The following is a 14037-nucleotide window of genomic DNA, read 5'->3' as shown; positions in this document are numbered from 1 at the left end:
CGCATCATGTAAATTTCCCAGTATACTTAAATATAGCTATTTCACCTCTCAGTCTTTGAGGTACTCATAGTAATTATCACAGCAGTCACTTCATCCCCTTACACACTTGTGTCAATAGGGCAGTTCACTGCAATCAACATTGAGTAGTAACTAATTGTGATGTCATTACATGCCATTCTCCATTGGATGGGAGTTCAGCAGTGTGTTTAAGACTAGGGTCATGCCCACATCAATCTCAGATTCCCATTTTATCTTTCTTTTTTGGTATCACTCCTAGTACCAAGTCTTGTGTCTGTCAATATCCTGTCCAAAAAAGAAAAACACACCAAGGAAACTTAATATAGGAAAAATTTAAAAAGTTATTAGAGGACTGAAAATATAAAAATGGAACACTGAAAGACACAGAGGTAAGATTTGCTAGAAGGAGCTACAGTATTATTAACTATATGCACATTATTGTACAGCATATCTCTAGAACTTTTTCATCTTGTATGACTGAAATTATATATCCATTGAATAGGAACTCCTCATTTCCCTAATCCCTCAGCACCTGGCAACTAACATTCTGTTTTTTTTCTTCTAAGAGTTTTACTACTTTAGATACCTCATAAGTGGAATCATTCTGTATTTGTCCTGTGACTGGCTTATTTCACTTAGTATAAAATTCTCAATGCTCATCCATGGTGTAGCATATGACAGGATTTCCTTCCTTTTTTGGGCCATGCATCTGTTGGGAAACATTTACATTTTTTTTCCACCTTTTGGTTATTGTAAATAATGCTGCAGTTAACATGGGAATGCAAAGATATCTTCAAGAGCCTGATTTTGATAATTTGGATAAATACCTAGAAATGGGATTACTAGATCATATGGTAGTTCTATTTTTAATTTTCTGAAGAACCTCTATATTGTTTTCCATAGCAGCTGTGCCATTTTACTTTCCTACTTCCAACATTAGAAGTCACATTTTTTTAAGCATGAGAATTTTATGTGATACATGGGAAGGCTTTTATAAGTATAAAATAAAACATAAAATAATTTAGGATAAGATTAATACATTTAAATGGTTTTTTTTTTTTTTTTTGAATCCTGATTCAAATAAAACAAGTTTATTTTTTTAAAAAACTACAAGGTACTCACATAAATGTAAACAACTAAATGAAAATTTGATTATATGAGGAAACTATTTTTTCAGTATAATAATCTTGTGTGTTATGGCAGTTATGTCATTGTTTTAAAAGAGTCTTTAATCTTTAAGGCTACACACTGAAATTTTTTTTTTTTTTTTTTTTGACAAACTATTTCAATGGGTCACAATCTTTACTTCAGAAAGTGTTTTTGTTGTTTTTTTTTTTTGTTTTTTTTTTTAATTTATGAAGTATTTATTGATGATTCTTGGGTGTTTCTCGGAGAGGGGGATATGTATGGCAGGGTCACAGGATAATCGTGGAGAGAAGGTCAGCAGATAAACACATGAACAAAGGTCTCTGGTTTTCCTAGGCAGAGGTTTTTTTTTGTTTGTGTGTGTGTGTGTGTGTGTGTGTGTGTGTGTGTGTTTTTGAGATAGGGTCTTGCTGTCTCGCCCAGACTAGAGTACAGTGGCCCGATCTTGGCTCACTGCAACCTCTGCCTCCCAGGCTTAAGCGATTCTCCTTCCTCAGCCTCCTGAGAAGCTGGAACTACAGGTGCCCACCACCATGCCCAGCTAATTTTTGTATTTTTAGTAGAGATGGGGTTTCACCATTTTGGCCAGACTGGTCTCAAACTCCTGACCTCAGGTGATCCACCCACCTTGGCCTCCCAAAGTGCTGGGATTACAGGCATAAGCCACCGTGCCCAGCCTGAATGTTATTTTTTCTAAGAGGGTTTTTTTTTTTTTTAATTTTAAGTTCTGGGATACATGTGCAGAACGTGCAAGTTTGTTACATAGGTATACATGTGCCATGGTGGTTTGCTGCACCCATCAACCCATCATCTAGGTTTTAAGACCCACATGCATTAGGTATTTGCCCTAATGCTCTCCCTCCCCTTGCCCCCCATCCCTCAACAAGCATTGGTGTGTGATGTTCCCCTCCCTGTGTCCATTTGTTCTCATTGTTCAACTCCCACTTATGAGTGACAGCATGCAGTGTTTGGTTTTCTGTTCCTGTGTTAGTTTGCTGAGAATGGTGGCTTCCAGCTTCATCCATGTCCCTGCAAAGCACATAAACTCATTCTTTTTTATGGCTGCATAGTATTCCATGGTGTATATGTGCCACATTTTCTTTATCCAGTCTACCGTTGATGGGCATTTTGGTTGGTTCCAAGTCTTTGCTATTGAAAATAGTGTTGCAGTAAACATATGTGTGCATGTGTCTTTATAGTAGAATGATTTATAATCCTTTGAGTATATACTCAGTAATGGGATTGTTGGGTTAAATGGTATTTCTGGTTCTAGATCCTTGAGAAATTGCCACACTGTCTTTCACAATGGTTGAACTAATTTACACTCTCACCAACAGTGTAAAAGCGTTCCTATTTCTCCACATCCTCTCTAACATCTGTTATTTCCTGACTTTTTAATAATTGCCATTCTAACTGGCATGAGATGGTATCAGAAGTCACATTTTAATGTGAAATTTGGAGCATACAGAACATCCAAGCTAGAGGTGAGATCTCTTTGTGCTTTTGATTTGTATTTTCTCATGATTAGTGATGTTGAGCATCTTTTCATATGTTATAACATCATTCATAAATGGTGTTGGCCATATATATATATTTTTGGATAAATGCCTATTCAGGTCATTTGCCCAACTTTGTATTTTGAAAAAACTTAATTTATTGCTTTTGAGTTTTATGGGTTTCTTATATATTTTGGATAGTAACACTTATCAGGTACCAGATAGATGTTTGGCAAATACTTCTCCCATCATGTAGGCCACTGTAAATTTAGGGCCTTGGGCCTTATCATGTAAAATGCCAATATGGTTAAGTATAGCTATCTCACCCCTCCATCCTTGATGTACTTATAATTACAGCAGTCACTTGGTCACCCTACATACTTGCATCAATAGGGAACTTAATCACAATTAACATTGGGTGGTAATTTAAATAATTATGATGCCACTACATGCCCATCTGTTTCCACTCTGTTGATTGTCTCCTTTGCTGTTAAGAAGATTTTTAGTCTGAGGTAGTCTCATTTTTGCTTTTATTGCCCGTGCTTTTGGTGTCATACCCAAGAAATCATTGCAAAAACAAATGCTGTGAAGATTTCCTCGTGTGTTTTTTTAGAAGTTTTATAGTCTCAGGTCTTATTTTTATGTTTTTATTTCATTTTGAGCGATTTGTGTGTTGTATAAAGGTTCAATTTCATGCTTTTGCATGTGGATATCCAGTTTTTCCAATACTGCTTATGGAAGAGACTGTTTTTCCCCCATTGTGTAGTTTTGGCACCTTTATCAAAGGTCATTTATTCATACATGTCTGGGTTTACTTCTGGGCTCTGTATTCTGTCTGTTTATATGTCTGTTTTTATGCCAGTACCATGCTGTTTTTATTACTGTATATTTATAATATATTTTGAAGTCAGATAGTATGAGGCTTCCAGCTTTATTCTTCTTTCTCAAGATTGTTTTGGCTGTTTGGGCCATTTGTGCTTCTTTATAAATTTTGAATTGTTTTTCTAATTCTGCTAATAATGCCACTGAGATTTTGTTAGGGATTCTATTGAATCTGTAGATTGCTTTGGATAGTATGGACATTTTAACAATATTAAGTCTTCTAATCTATGAATGAGATGTCTTTCCATTTATTTATGTCTTCTTTAATTTTTTTCAGCAAGGTTTTGTGATTTCAAGTGTACATGTCTTTAATTTTTTAAAGTTAAGATTATTCCTAAGTATTTTATTCTTTCTGATGCCATTGTAAATAGAATTGTTTTCTTATTTTTCAGGTGATTTATTGTTAGTATATAATTATGCACGTGACTTTTGTAGTTGATTTTGTATCCTGCAACTTTGTTGAATTCATTTATTAGCTATAACAGGTTTGTTTTTGTAGAATCTTCAGAGTTTTCTACAGATCAAGTCATCCGTGAACATAGATCATTTTACTTCTTCCTTTCTGATATGGACATTTTAATTTCTTTTTCTTGTCTAATTTCTCTGGCTAGGACTTCCCATACTGTTTTATAGAAGTGGATAAAATGGGTATTCTTGCCTTGTTCCAGATCTTAGAGGAAAAGCTTTTAGTTTTTCATCATTGAGTACAATGTTAGCTGTGTACTTTTCCATACATGCCTGTACAATGTTGAGACAATTTTCTTGTATTCCTAGAATGTCAAGTATTTTTTACCAGAAAAGTGTGTTGGATTTTGTCAAATGCTTTTTCTACATCTATTGAGATGATTATGTAGTTTTTATCCTTCTGCCTGTGAATGTGATATATCACAATGATTGGTTTTTGAATGTTAAACTATCCTTGTATCATAGTAATTTCTTTTAGACCTTTTTATTTCTGAGTCATTAGTTATAATGTCTCCTTTTCATTTCTGATTTTTGTTTTGTTTTTCATTTTCTCTTAGCTGCTCTAGTTAAAGGTTTGTCAATTTTGTTGATCTTTTCAAATACCAATTTGTATTGATTTTTAAATTGTCTATTCTCTATTTTATTACTGCTCCAATGTTTATGTCTTTTGTCTGTTGACTTTGAGTGTAGTTTGTTCTTCTCTCCCTCTAGTTCCTGAAGGTGTAAAGTCAGGTTGTTTATTTGAGATTTCTCTCTCTCTCTCTCTTTTTTTTTTTTAATGTCAGTATTTATCTCTGTAAACTTCTCTTTTAGGACTGCTTTGCTGCATCCTATAAGTTTTGGTATGCTATGTTTTCATTTTTATGTCAAGGTATTTGCTAATTTCCCTCTTAGTTTCTTCTTTGATCCGATGGTTGGTGTTGTTTAGTTTCCATCTGCAGTCATGAACCACATAAGAATGTTTTGGGCAATGATGGATCGCATATATGACAGTAGTCTCATATTACAATGGAGCTGAAAAATTCCTACTGTCTAGTGACTTTGTAGCCATCTAATGTCACATCGTAATGCATTACTCATGTGTTTGTGGTGATGCTGGTGTAAACAAACCTATGCATTACCAATCATGTAAAAGTATAGTACATGCAATTATGTATAGTACATAAAGTTGATAATGATGATAAAAGATTTCCTATACTACACTTTTTATCATTATATTAGAGTATACTTCTACATATATTTTTAAAAAGTTAGCTAACTGTGAAACAGCCTCAGGCAGTTCATTCAGGAGGTGTTCCAGAAGAAGGCATTGTGATCATAGGAGATGACAGCTCCATGTATGTTATTGCCCCTTCCAATGGGACAAGATATGGAGGGAGAAGACAATGATTATTGATTATCTTAACCATGTGATGACCTAGGCTAATGTTTGTGTTTGTGTCTTAGTTTTTAATAAAAAATTTTTAAAGTAAGAAAAAATAATTTTAAAAATAGAAAAAGCTTATAGAATAAGGATATAAAAATTTTTGTATTTTTAGTAGAGATGGGATTTCACCATCTTGTCCAGGCTGGTTTTGAACTTCTGACCTCATGATCCACCCGCCTTGGCCTCCCAAAGTGCTGGGATTACAGGCGTGAGCCACCATGCCTGGCCTACGATGTAAAAATTTTTGTACAGCTGTACAATGTTTTTATGTTTTGAGCTAAGTGTTATTACAAAACAGTCAAGAAGTTAAAAAATTAAAAGTATAGGAAGTAAAAAAGTTACAGTAAGCTAAGTTTAATTTGTTATTAAAGAAATTTTAAAAAATAAATTTATTGTAGCCTAAGTGTGCAGTGTTTATAAAGTTTACAGTAGTGTACACTAATGTCTCAGGCCTTTACATTCACTCACCATTTACTTACTGACTTACCCAGAGAAAGTCCTAGTTCTGCAAGCTCCATACATGATGAGTGCCCTAAACAAGTGAACCATTTTTTATCTTTTATGCCATATGTTTACTGTTTCTATGTTTAAATGTGTTTATATACACAAATACTTACCATTGTATTCCAGTTGCCTATAGTATTCAGTATAGTAGCATGCTGTACAGGTTTGTAGCATAGGAACAATAGGCTATCCAATATAGCCCAAGTGTATAGTAGGCTATACCATTCTAGGTTTGTAGAAGTACACTCTATGATGTTTGCACAATGACGAAATCACCTAACAACACATTTCTCAGAATTTGTCCCAATTGTTAAGTGATGAATGAGTGTATTTGTTAATTTTTCAGATTTCATTACATTATTGATAGCTAGTCTCATTCTATTGTGGTCAGAAAGATGCTTGGGGTGATTTCAATCTTAAATTTGTTAAGACTTGTTTTATGACCTAATATGTGAACTATCCTGGAGAATATTTTGTGTGCCCTTGAGAAGAATGTGTTTTCTGATGTGTTGGGTAGAATGTTCTGTGTGTGTTTGTTAGGTCCATATGGTCTATAGTGTGGTTCAAGTCAGTTTCTTAAATTGATTTTCTGTCTGGATATTCTATCCATTATTGAAAATAGGGGATTGAAATATCTTACATTATTGTGTTGCTATCTATTTCTCCCTTAAATTATGTCAATGTTTGCTTCATATATTTGGGTTCTCCAATGTTGGGTGTGTATATTTCTAATTGTTATATCTTCCTGATAAATTGAGCCCTTTTATCATTATATAGTCTCATCCTTTGTCTCTTGTAACAGTTTGTTTTGCTTTTAGATGCATATGAAATTATTTTTACTACAAACAAGATGTAGTCAAACCTGCTTTAGGAAGCTTCAGTCATTGTCTAACACAGATGTTCCAGGTGACTGCCCATTCTGTCAGACTCAAGGAGGCTCTCTCTTTTCATGTGGCCATCTATCAGCCTGTTTATGGTTTTCTCTTCTCGATAGCATCATCTACTGTGTCCTTGTCAAAACCTTTCCAGGTTTGGGTTTGTGTATTTTCCCAAGCCTCTCATTTCTTGGACAATTTCTTTCATCATTGTCAGTCAAATCTGGCATGGTCAGATTATCTCCACTAAGCTCTAGAATGAGGAAACCTTTTTGTTTAACACATCCTAAGAGAGGATTCTCCAATTCTACCTGGACATATGGAACAGTTCAACCCCCTACACATTAGGGGAAACTTATGTATCCAGTGATTAATATAATCATGAAAAGAAATAAAGTATCCAGTTACTAATACAATCATGAAAAGAAAATGAAAAGGACTTTCTTAGAAGATGGACCTAATCAATCCTTATCTATTCACTTTCTGATCCATTTCCTCACAACCATATCTAAAAAAGAAGATAGTAGATGGCAAAGATATAAAATTATCTCCCAATTGTTGTTCCAAAGCCCCCCCACTGCGAGTGCATCATCATTCAGTTGCTTTTAATATTGTATTGAACTTCACATTCACCTTTGTTTTATGCAGGTTTAACATAATTATATTAAAGATACTAAGCTTTCTTTAGCCAAAAATATGAACACTTTACATCAGTAACAATACTTCTGCTATATTTTTCTACAAAATTATAGTTTAACTGGTGATGCGGTAGAACCATATATAAAAAAAGCGGACCATATACATAAATATTTCAAACACAGGATATGATGCTTATTCAGAAGTTTACAGAATATTAATGATGCAAAGCAGAAGTTGAATTTAATCTAAACATTGAAGGATACTATAATGTGGTTCAAGAATGAGGAAAGGTTTTGATGATTTAGATAAGGGTAGAATGTGAACAAGGTTCCTATAGCAGAAGTGAGCATATGTTGTGTGTGGAGCTCATAAGATGGTGTTGAAGAGGCTGACCTGACACTTGCATGTGGGGGAGGGATGGAAAAAGAAAACTGGATAGAGGTGGTGGAGGCAGAGTCAATTGACTTTAAGAGCCACATGGTGTGATCTGTAACTGAGAGGACCTTGTTGCTAAGCAGTGAGATCAAGAACTTAACCCTCTGTGAGATCTACAGAGATTTGTTTACTTTTGACATGTGAGATGTCAGTTCTTATATTTGTTTTTTGAGAGGGGCAGTACAGACCACTGATGAGCATGGCCATTAAAAGAACTATGGGCATAGTTGTTCAGTTTGCTGGTAAGTGATTTTTGTCCACTGAAGAGAGAAAGTTCTAGTGGCAAGGTGGAAGCCACGGGAGTATGTGAGAATAAAGGAAGATAAGTATTTTAAGGTTAGTAGAGATTTGAGCATGTTCATGTACTGGAGGTAAAGAGAAAGTAATGAAGGAAAAGTTGAGGATAAATCTGACAGTCGAGTCAATCTTCAAGTAGGTAAGGCTGTAGGATTCATAGCACAGATAGAGGAGCTATGAGCTGGAACTGGAGGAAGACACATCTTTCACTGAAATTGAATCCAAGATCCCAGGGAGAGATAAGAATGACTGTAGTTTCAGATAGGATTTTATTTTCAGAAAAGAAAGAGGGACAGAGTTTTCCCCAAAATCTTTCATTTTCATTATTTGGCTACTGCTCTTCCAGTGGATTTTGACTGTGACCCACAATAAGAAATTTAGCTTAGTTTACATTGAGACTCAGTGAGCATGGGAGTGTGCAGATACAAACACAGACACAGAAAATTAAATATAAACTCTGGTTACAGTGTGTGAAGGTCTTGCTAAGGATCTGTGTAAAACCCTCTGATATTTTCTACACAATTGTGTTTCCTTTGGTTGTGGCCCGCTACGTTGATTTACAGTTTGTGACCTGAGTTTGAGAAACACAAAATTAGGCTGTGACTGTGAGTGAGGGGACAGATCATAAGGTAGGGTGTTGATGAGTTTTAAATTGTTACTGGAATTAGAAGAAAGAGTTAATAACTGATGCAGAGGAAGATTCTCACAGTGGTTGAAATCCCAGTAATATTAGAGGGAAGGCCTTCGGAATACACCCGTTCACAAAATTAATGGGAAGGCAATGTTCCTTTAAGACTTGGCTTTGGAGTAATGCATTGATGACAAGGACTGGCCTATCACAGATTCTTTGGAATAAACTTTTGTATTATAACCTCATCATATTTCTGACTGTATGTAATATAGGTTTTATCTTCTCTACAAGGCTTTTTCTTTCATGATCCTCTCTCAATTCACCCATTTCCATCTTAATATTCCAAACTCTATGACACATGCCAAGGATATTATGAGGAGAGCTATGGAGAGGAAATCTAAATTGGGATTTCACCTCTATCAGATATACTTTCCCTAAGAGGTCTCATCTAGTGATCCTGATTTCTCTTTGTGGCATCTGGTGGCCATTAGTTCTGGATACCTACACGGAGGGATACAGGTTTTCTTGACATCATAATGCTAAGGATGTTGCAGATGCTCATTTGTGCTCTTAGAATATTGAGGCCACCAGTATGTGTTAACAACGTGTCTCCAAATTTGTTTTAACATTTTGGTTTCAAATATTGAGCAAATCATTAACAACATTTTTTTTCCTTTATTTATTTATTTATTTTTTTTATTATTATACTTTAGGTTTTATGGTACATGTGCGCAATGTGCAGGTAAGTTACATGTGTATACCTGTGCCATGCTGGTGCGCTGCACCCACTAACTCGTCATCTAGCATTAACAACATTTTTAAGTGAAAGTCAGGAACTGAGCAAAGTTAGCTTTTACTTGAGCCAAAATTTGTTTTCAACAGTAATGAGGTTTTTAAATCTACTCAAATTGTGGTCTTCTGAACATTATAATGAATGGACTCTAGGCTTAAGCTCCTCTGTGTAGGCTTTCTTTGGAACATTGAGATTGAAATGTATAGATCCAGGTAACTCATCAGCCATGTGAAAAGTAGAATCAAATGTGTATTGACATGACCAGGAGGAGCCTCTTATGATAGAGATCATGATGCTAGTTGGCTGTGTGCCCTGTCCCAAAACAGCTGCCTCACTCCCTGTTACCCCATCACATGCCTTCCTTCCTTGGAATGCCCAGGGCTTTTCTGCAGATAAGAATATATTATAAAATTAAAAAGTCTTGTTTGGAGGAGGTTTCTCAATACTAATAAGCCCTTTTAGTGGGGCTTTTTTGACTATCAATTTAGAGCAGAATTAGGTATACATAAAATGTCTGGGATAGGAGAGGGGAGATGGAGCAAACTACACGAATAAAGGAACAAAAAATGGTGGATTTTGGATGTGTTGTCCATATACTTATTGAATGTGCAGGTTGCCAATAGGTTTTTGGTTCGAAGAAAGATTTGTGTCAGAATCCAGTGTCTTTAAAATGAACAATTTTGCCCAGTATGACAGCTCATGCCTGTAATCCCAGTACTTTGGAGGCTGAGACAAGAAGATCACTTGAGACCAGGAGTTTGAGACCAGCCTGGGTAACATAGTGAGACTCCATCTCTATCCCCCCCCAAAAAAAAACAAAAAGAAAAATTAGCTGGCTGTTGCAGTGCATGCCTGCAGTTCTAGCTACTTGGAGGCTAAGGTGGGAGGATCTCGTGAGTCTAGGAATTTGAGGGTGCAGTGTCCTATGATTGTGTCACTGCACTACAGCCTGGGCAGCAGAGCAGTACCCCATCTGTAAAATAAAGAAATAATAAAAGAAATACATACATTAAAATAAAATGGAAAATTTCTAGCCATTTTACAAATTTAAAGAACAGTATGTAATGAATCTTTAGGTATCCATCATGAAAATTTGGTAATAACTCACCTATGTGCAATCTCCCCCATCTGGAAATCTTCTTGGCCATATGTATTAAGAGAATCCCATGCATTTTATTGCTTCAAATATGGTCCAAATGCAGTAATCACTTTGCCTTTTTTCTCTCTCTCTTTCTCCCTTTCTATCCCACCCACCCCATCCTGGCTCTTTCAGTTTTTATTTTTAGCACTGCAGCTCTGATGGTCCAGCTCCACCAGGACACAGATCGCCAGATCCCTAAAGGTCAGCCATGCACCCTGAACAGCTCAGAGGGAGGAGCCAGACCAGCAGTGCCTCACACCTTGTTCTCTTCTGCTCTAGACAGATGGCTCCATAATGACAGCTTCATAATGGCAGTGGGTGAGCCCCTGGTGCACATCAGGGTCACTCTTCTGCTGCTCTGGTTTGGGATGTTTCTGTCTATTTCTGGCCACTCTCAGGCCAGGCCCTCCCAGTATTTCACTTCTTCAGAAGTGGTGATCCCTTTGAAGGTGATCAGCAGGGGTAGAGGTGCAAAGGCTCCTGGATGGCTCTCCTATAGCCTGCGGTTTGGGGGACAGAGATACATTGTCCACATGAGGGTAAATAAGCTGTTGTTTGCTGCACACCTTCCTGTGTTCACCTACACAGAGCAGCATGCCCTGCTCCAGGATCAGCCCTTCATCCAGGATGACTGCTACTACCATGGTTATGTGGAGGGGGTCCCTGAGTCCTTGGTTGCCCTTAGTACCTGTTCTGGGGGCTTTCTTGGAATGCTACAGATAAATGACCTTGTTTATGAAATCGAGCCAATTAGTGTTTCTGCCACATTTGAACACCTAGTACATAAGATAGACAGTGATGATACACAGTTTCCACCCATGAGATGTGGGTTAACAGAAGAGAAAATAGCACACCAGTTGGAGTTGCAATTGTCATATAATTTCACTCTGAAGCAAAGTTCTTTTGTGGGCTGGTGGACCCATCGGCGGTTTGTTGAGCTGGTAGTGGTCGTGGATAATATTAGATATCTTTTCTCTCAAAGTAATGCAACAACAGTGCAGCATGAAGTATTTAACGTTGTCAATATAGTGGATTCCTTCTATCATCCTTTGGAGGTTGATGTAATTTTGACTGGAATTGATATATGGACTGCGTCAAATCCACTTCCTACCAGTGGAGACCTAGATAATGTTTTAGAGGACTTTTCTATTTGGAAGAATTATAACCTTAATAATCGACTACAACATGATGTTGCACATCTTTTCATAAAAGACACACAAGGCATGAAGCTTGGTGTTGCCTATGTTAAAGGAATATGCCAGAATCCTTTTAATAGTGGAGTTGATGTTTTCGAAGACAACAGGTTGGTCATTTTTGCAGTTACTGTGGGCCACGAGCTTGGTCATAATTTGGGTATGCTACATGACACCCAGTGGTGTGTGTGTGAGCTACAGTGGTGCATAATGCATGCCTATAGAAAGGTGACAACTAAATTTAGCAACTGCAGTTATGCCCAATATTGGGACAGTACTATCAGTAGTGGATTATGTATTCAACTGCCTCCATATCCAAGGAATATATTTAGACTGAAGTACTGTGGGAATCTAGTGGTTGAAGAAGGGGAGGAATGTGACTGTGGAACCATACAGCAGTGTGCAAAAGATCCCTGTTGTCTGTTAAACTGTACTCTACGTCCTGGGGCTGCTTGTGCTTTTGGAATGTGTTGCAAAGACTGCAAATTTCTGCCATCGGGAACTTTATGTAGACAACAAGTTGGTGAATGTGACCTTCCAGAGTGGTGCAATGGGACATCCCATCAATGCCCAGATGATGTGTATGTGCAGGACGGGATCTCCTGTAATGTGAATGCCTTCTGCTATGAAAAGATGTGTAATAACCATGATATACAATGTAAAGAGATTTTTGGCCAAGATGCAAGGAGTGCATCTGAGAGTTGCTACCAAGAAATCAACACCCAAGGAAACCGTTTCGGTCACTGTGGTATTGTAGGCACAAGATACGTAAAATGTTGGACCCCTGATATCATGTGTGGGAGGGTTCAGTGTGAAAATGTGGGAGTAATTCCCAATCTGATAGAGCATTCTACAGTGCAGCAGTTTCACCTCAATGACACCACTTGCTGGGGCACTGATTATCATTTAGGGATGGCTATACCTGATATTGGTGAGGTGAAAGATGGCACAGTATGTGGTCCAGAAAAGATCTGCATCCGTAAGAAGTGTGCCAGTATGGTTCGTCTGTCACAAGCCTGTCAGCCTAAGACCTGCAACATGAGGGGAGTCTGCAACAACAAACAACACTGTCACTGCAACCGTGAATGGGCACCCCCGTACTGCAAGGACAAAGGCTATGGAGGTAGTGCTGATAGTGGCCCACCTCCTAAGAACAACATGGAAGGATTAAATGTGATGGGAAAATTGGGTTACCTGTCACTATTGTGCCTTCTTACTTTGATTGCTTTTTTATTATTTTGCTTACATGTGCTTTTTAAGAAACACACAAAAAGTAAAGAAGACGAAGAAGGATAAGAGAAATGGGAAAAAGGAGGAGACTAAACTTCATACTTCATTTTTAATATCCAATTTTTCTTAATAGAAAAATATGAAGGCATGTCTCACTGTTTAAGTAAAACTTCGTGGACATTTCATGTCAGGATTGCAAGCATTAGCTATCACAGCAAAGGATTCCTAGCCTATTCTTACTTCCTCTACAGTGTCTTAAGCAATATTAAAGGTTCCTTTTCCCAGAAGTTGTATCTTTATATTTCCTGAGCAAAGGCACAGAAAAGATAGTTTCAAGCTTTGTCCCTCAGTTTTAACCCTCCTCTCTCTCTCTCTCTTTTTTTTTTTTTTTTTTTTTGTCTGTACTATGTAATGTTCAGGATGTGCCTATACACAACTCATTTCTGTTTGGCACATTCAGCTGTGCCAAAGGGGGCAGTAGAAGTAGCCTGGAGTGATGAGGGAAGAAGGGAGCTTTCTTTCCTGTGTGCTTACCATGAGTGCCACTATTATTTTGGCTGGAAACATTCACTCTGGCAGTCATATTTGGTTTCAGATTCCAGTTCTGTTGTCACTTTTAGAACCACCCTCATTTTTCCTTAGAAATACCAGCAGCAGTTGGACACTGACCTCCTCAGGGGTCCGGGAGTGAGCAGGGTTGTGGTCCTCTGAGTTCTTGAAGCAGCAGCAGCTGTTCACTGTACTGTCTTTAGAGGTCTGGGTCCTTGCTCTGCAGGGAATGTTCTTTAATCATCTCCACTCTAGTAAACCCAACTTCTTTCTTCTCTTCTCCTGGCCCTAGGAGTGTTAGGTGCCTTCTGTAGCTA

The 14037-nt window shown here is 37.4% G+C and overlaps 1 protein-coding gene across 2 annotated transcripts; it reads left to right on the top strand.

Annotated features, from left to right (window-relative positions):
• The first annotated feature begins 368 nt into the window (after positions 1-368).
• On the top strand, positions 369-13450 carry ADAM20 (ADAM metallopeptidase domain 20). 2 transcript variants are annotated; one of them, XM_063651744.1, is made up of 2 exons: positions 369-407; positions 10881-13450. In XM_063651744.1, the coding sequence occupies exon 2, from the start codon at positions 10907-10909 to the stop codon at positions 13235-13237; it is 2331 nt and encodes a 776-aa protein (XP_063507814.1). In that variant the 5' UTR covers positions 369-407; positions 10881-10906; the 3' UTR covers positions 13238-13450. The 2 variants fall into 2 exon arrangements, with proteins under 2 accessions (XP_063507814.1, XP_054303361.2); XM_054447386.2 differs by lacking the exon at positions 369-407 and adding an exon at positions 7826-8128.
• Positions 13451-14037: the final 587 nt, after the last annotated feature.

This window comes from Pongo pygmaeus, chromosome 15 (genome assembly GCF_028885625.2).
Source record: "Pongo pygmaeus isolate AG05252 chromosome 15, NHGRI_mPonPyg2-v2.0_pri, whole genome shotgun sequence".
Lineage (NCBI taxonomy): Eukaryota > Metazoa > Chordata > Mammalia > Primates > Hominidae > Pongo > Pongo pygmaeus.
The sequence above is the reverse complement of the archived record's forward strand: the minus strand, read 5'-3'. Positions and strand labels throughout refer to the sequence as shown.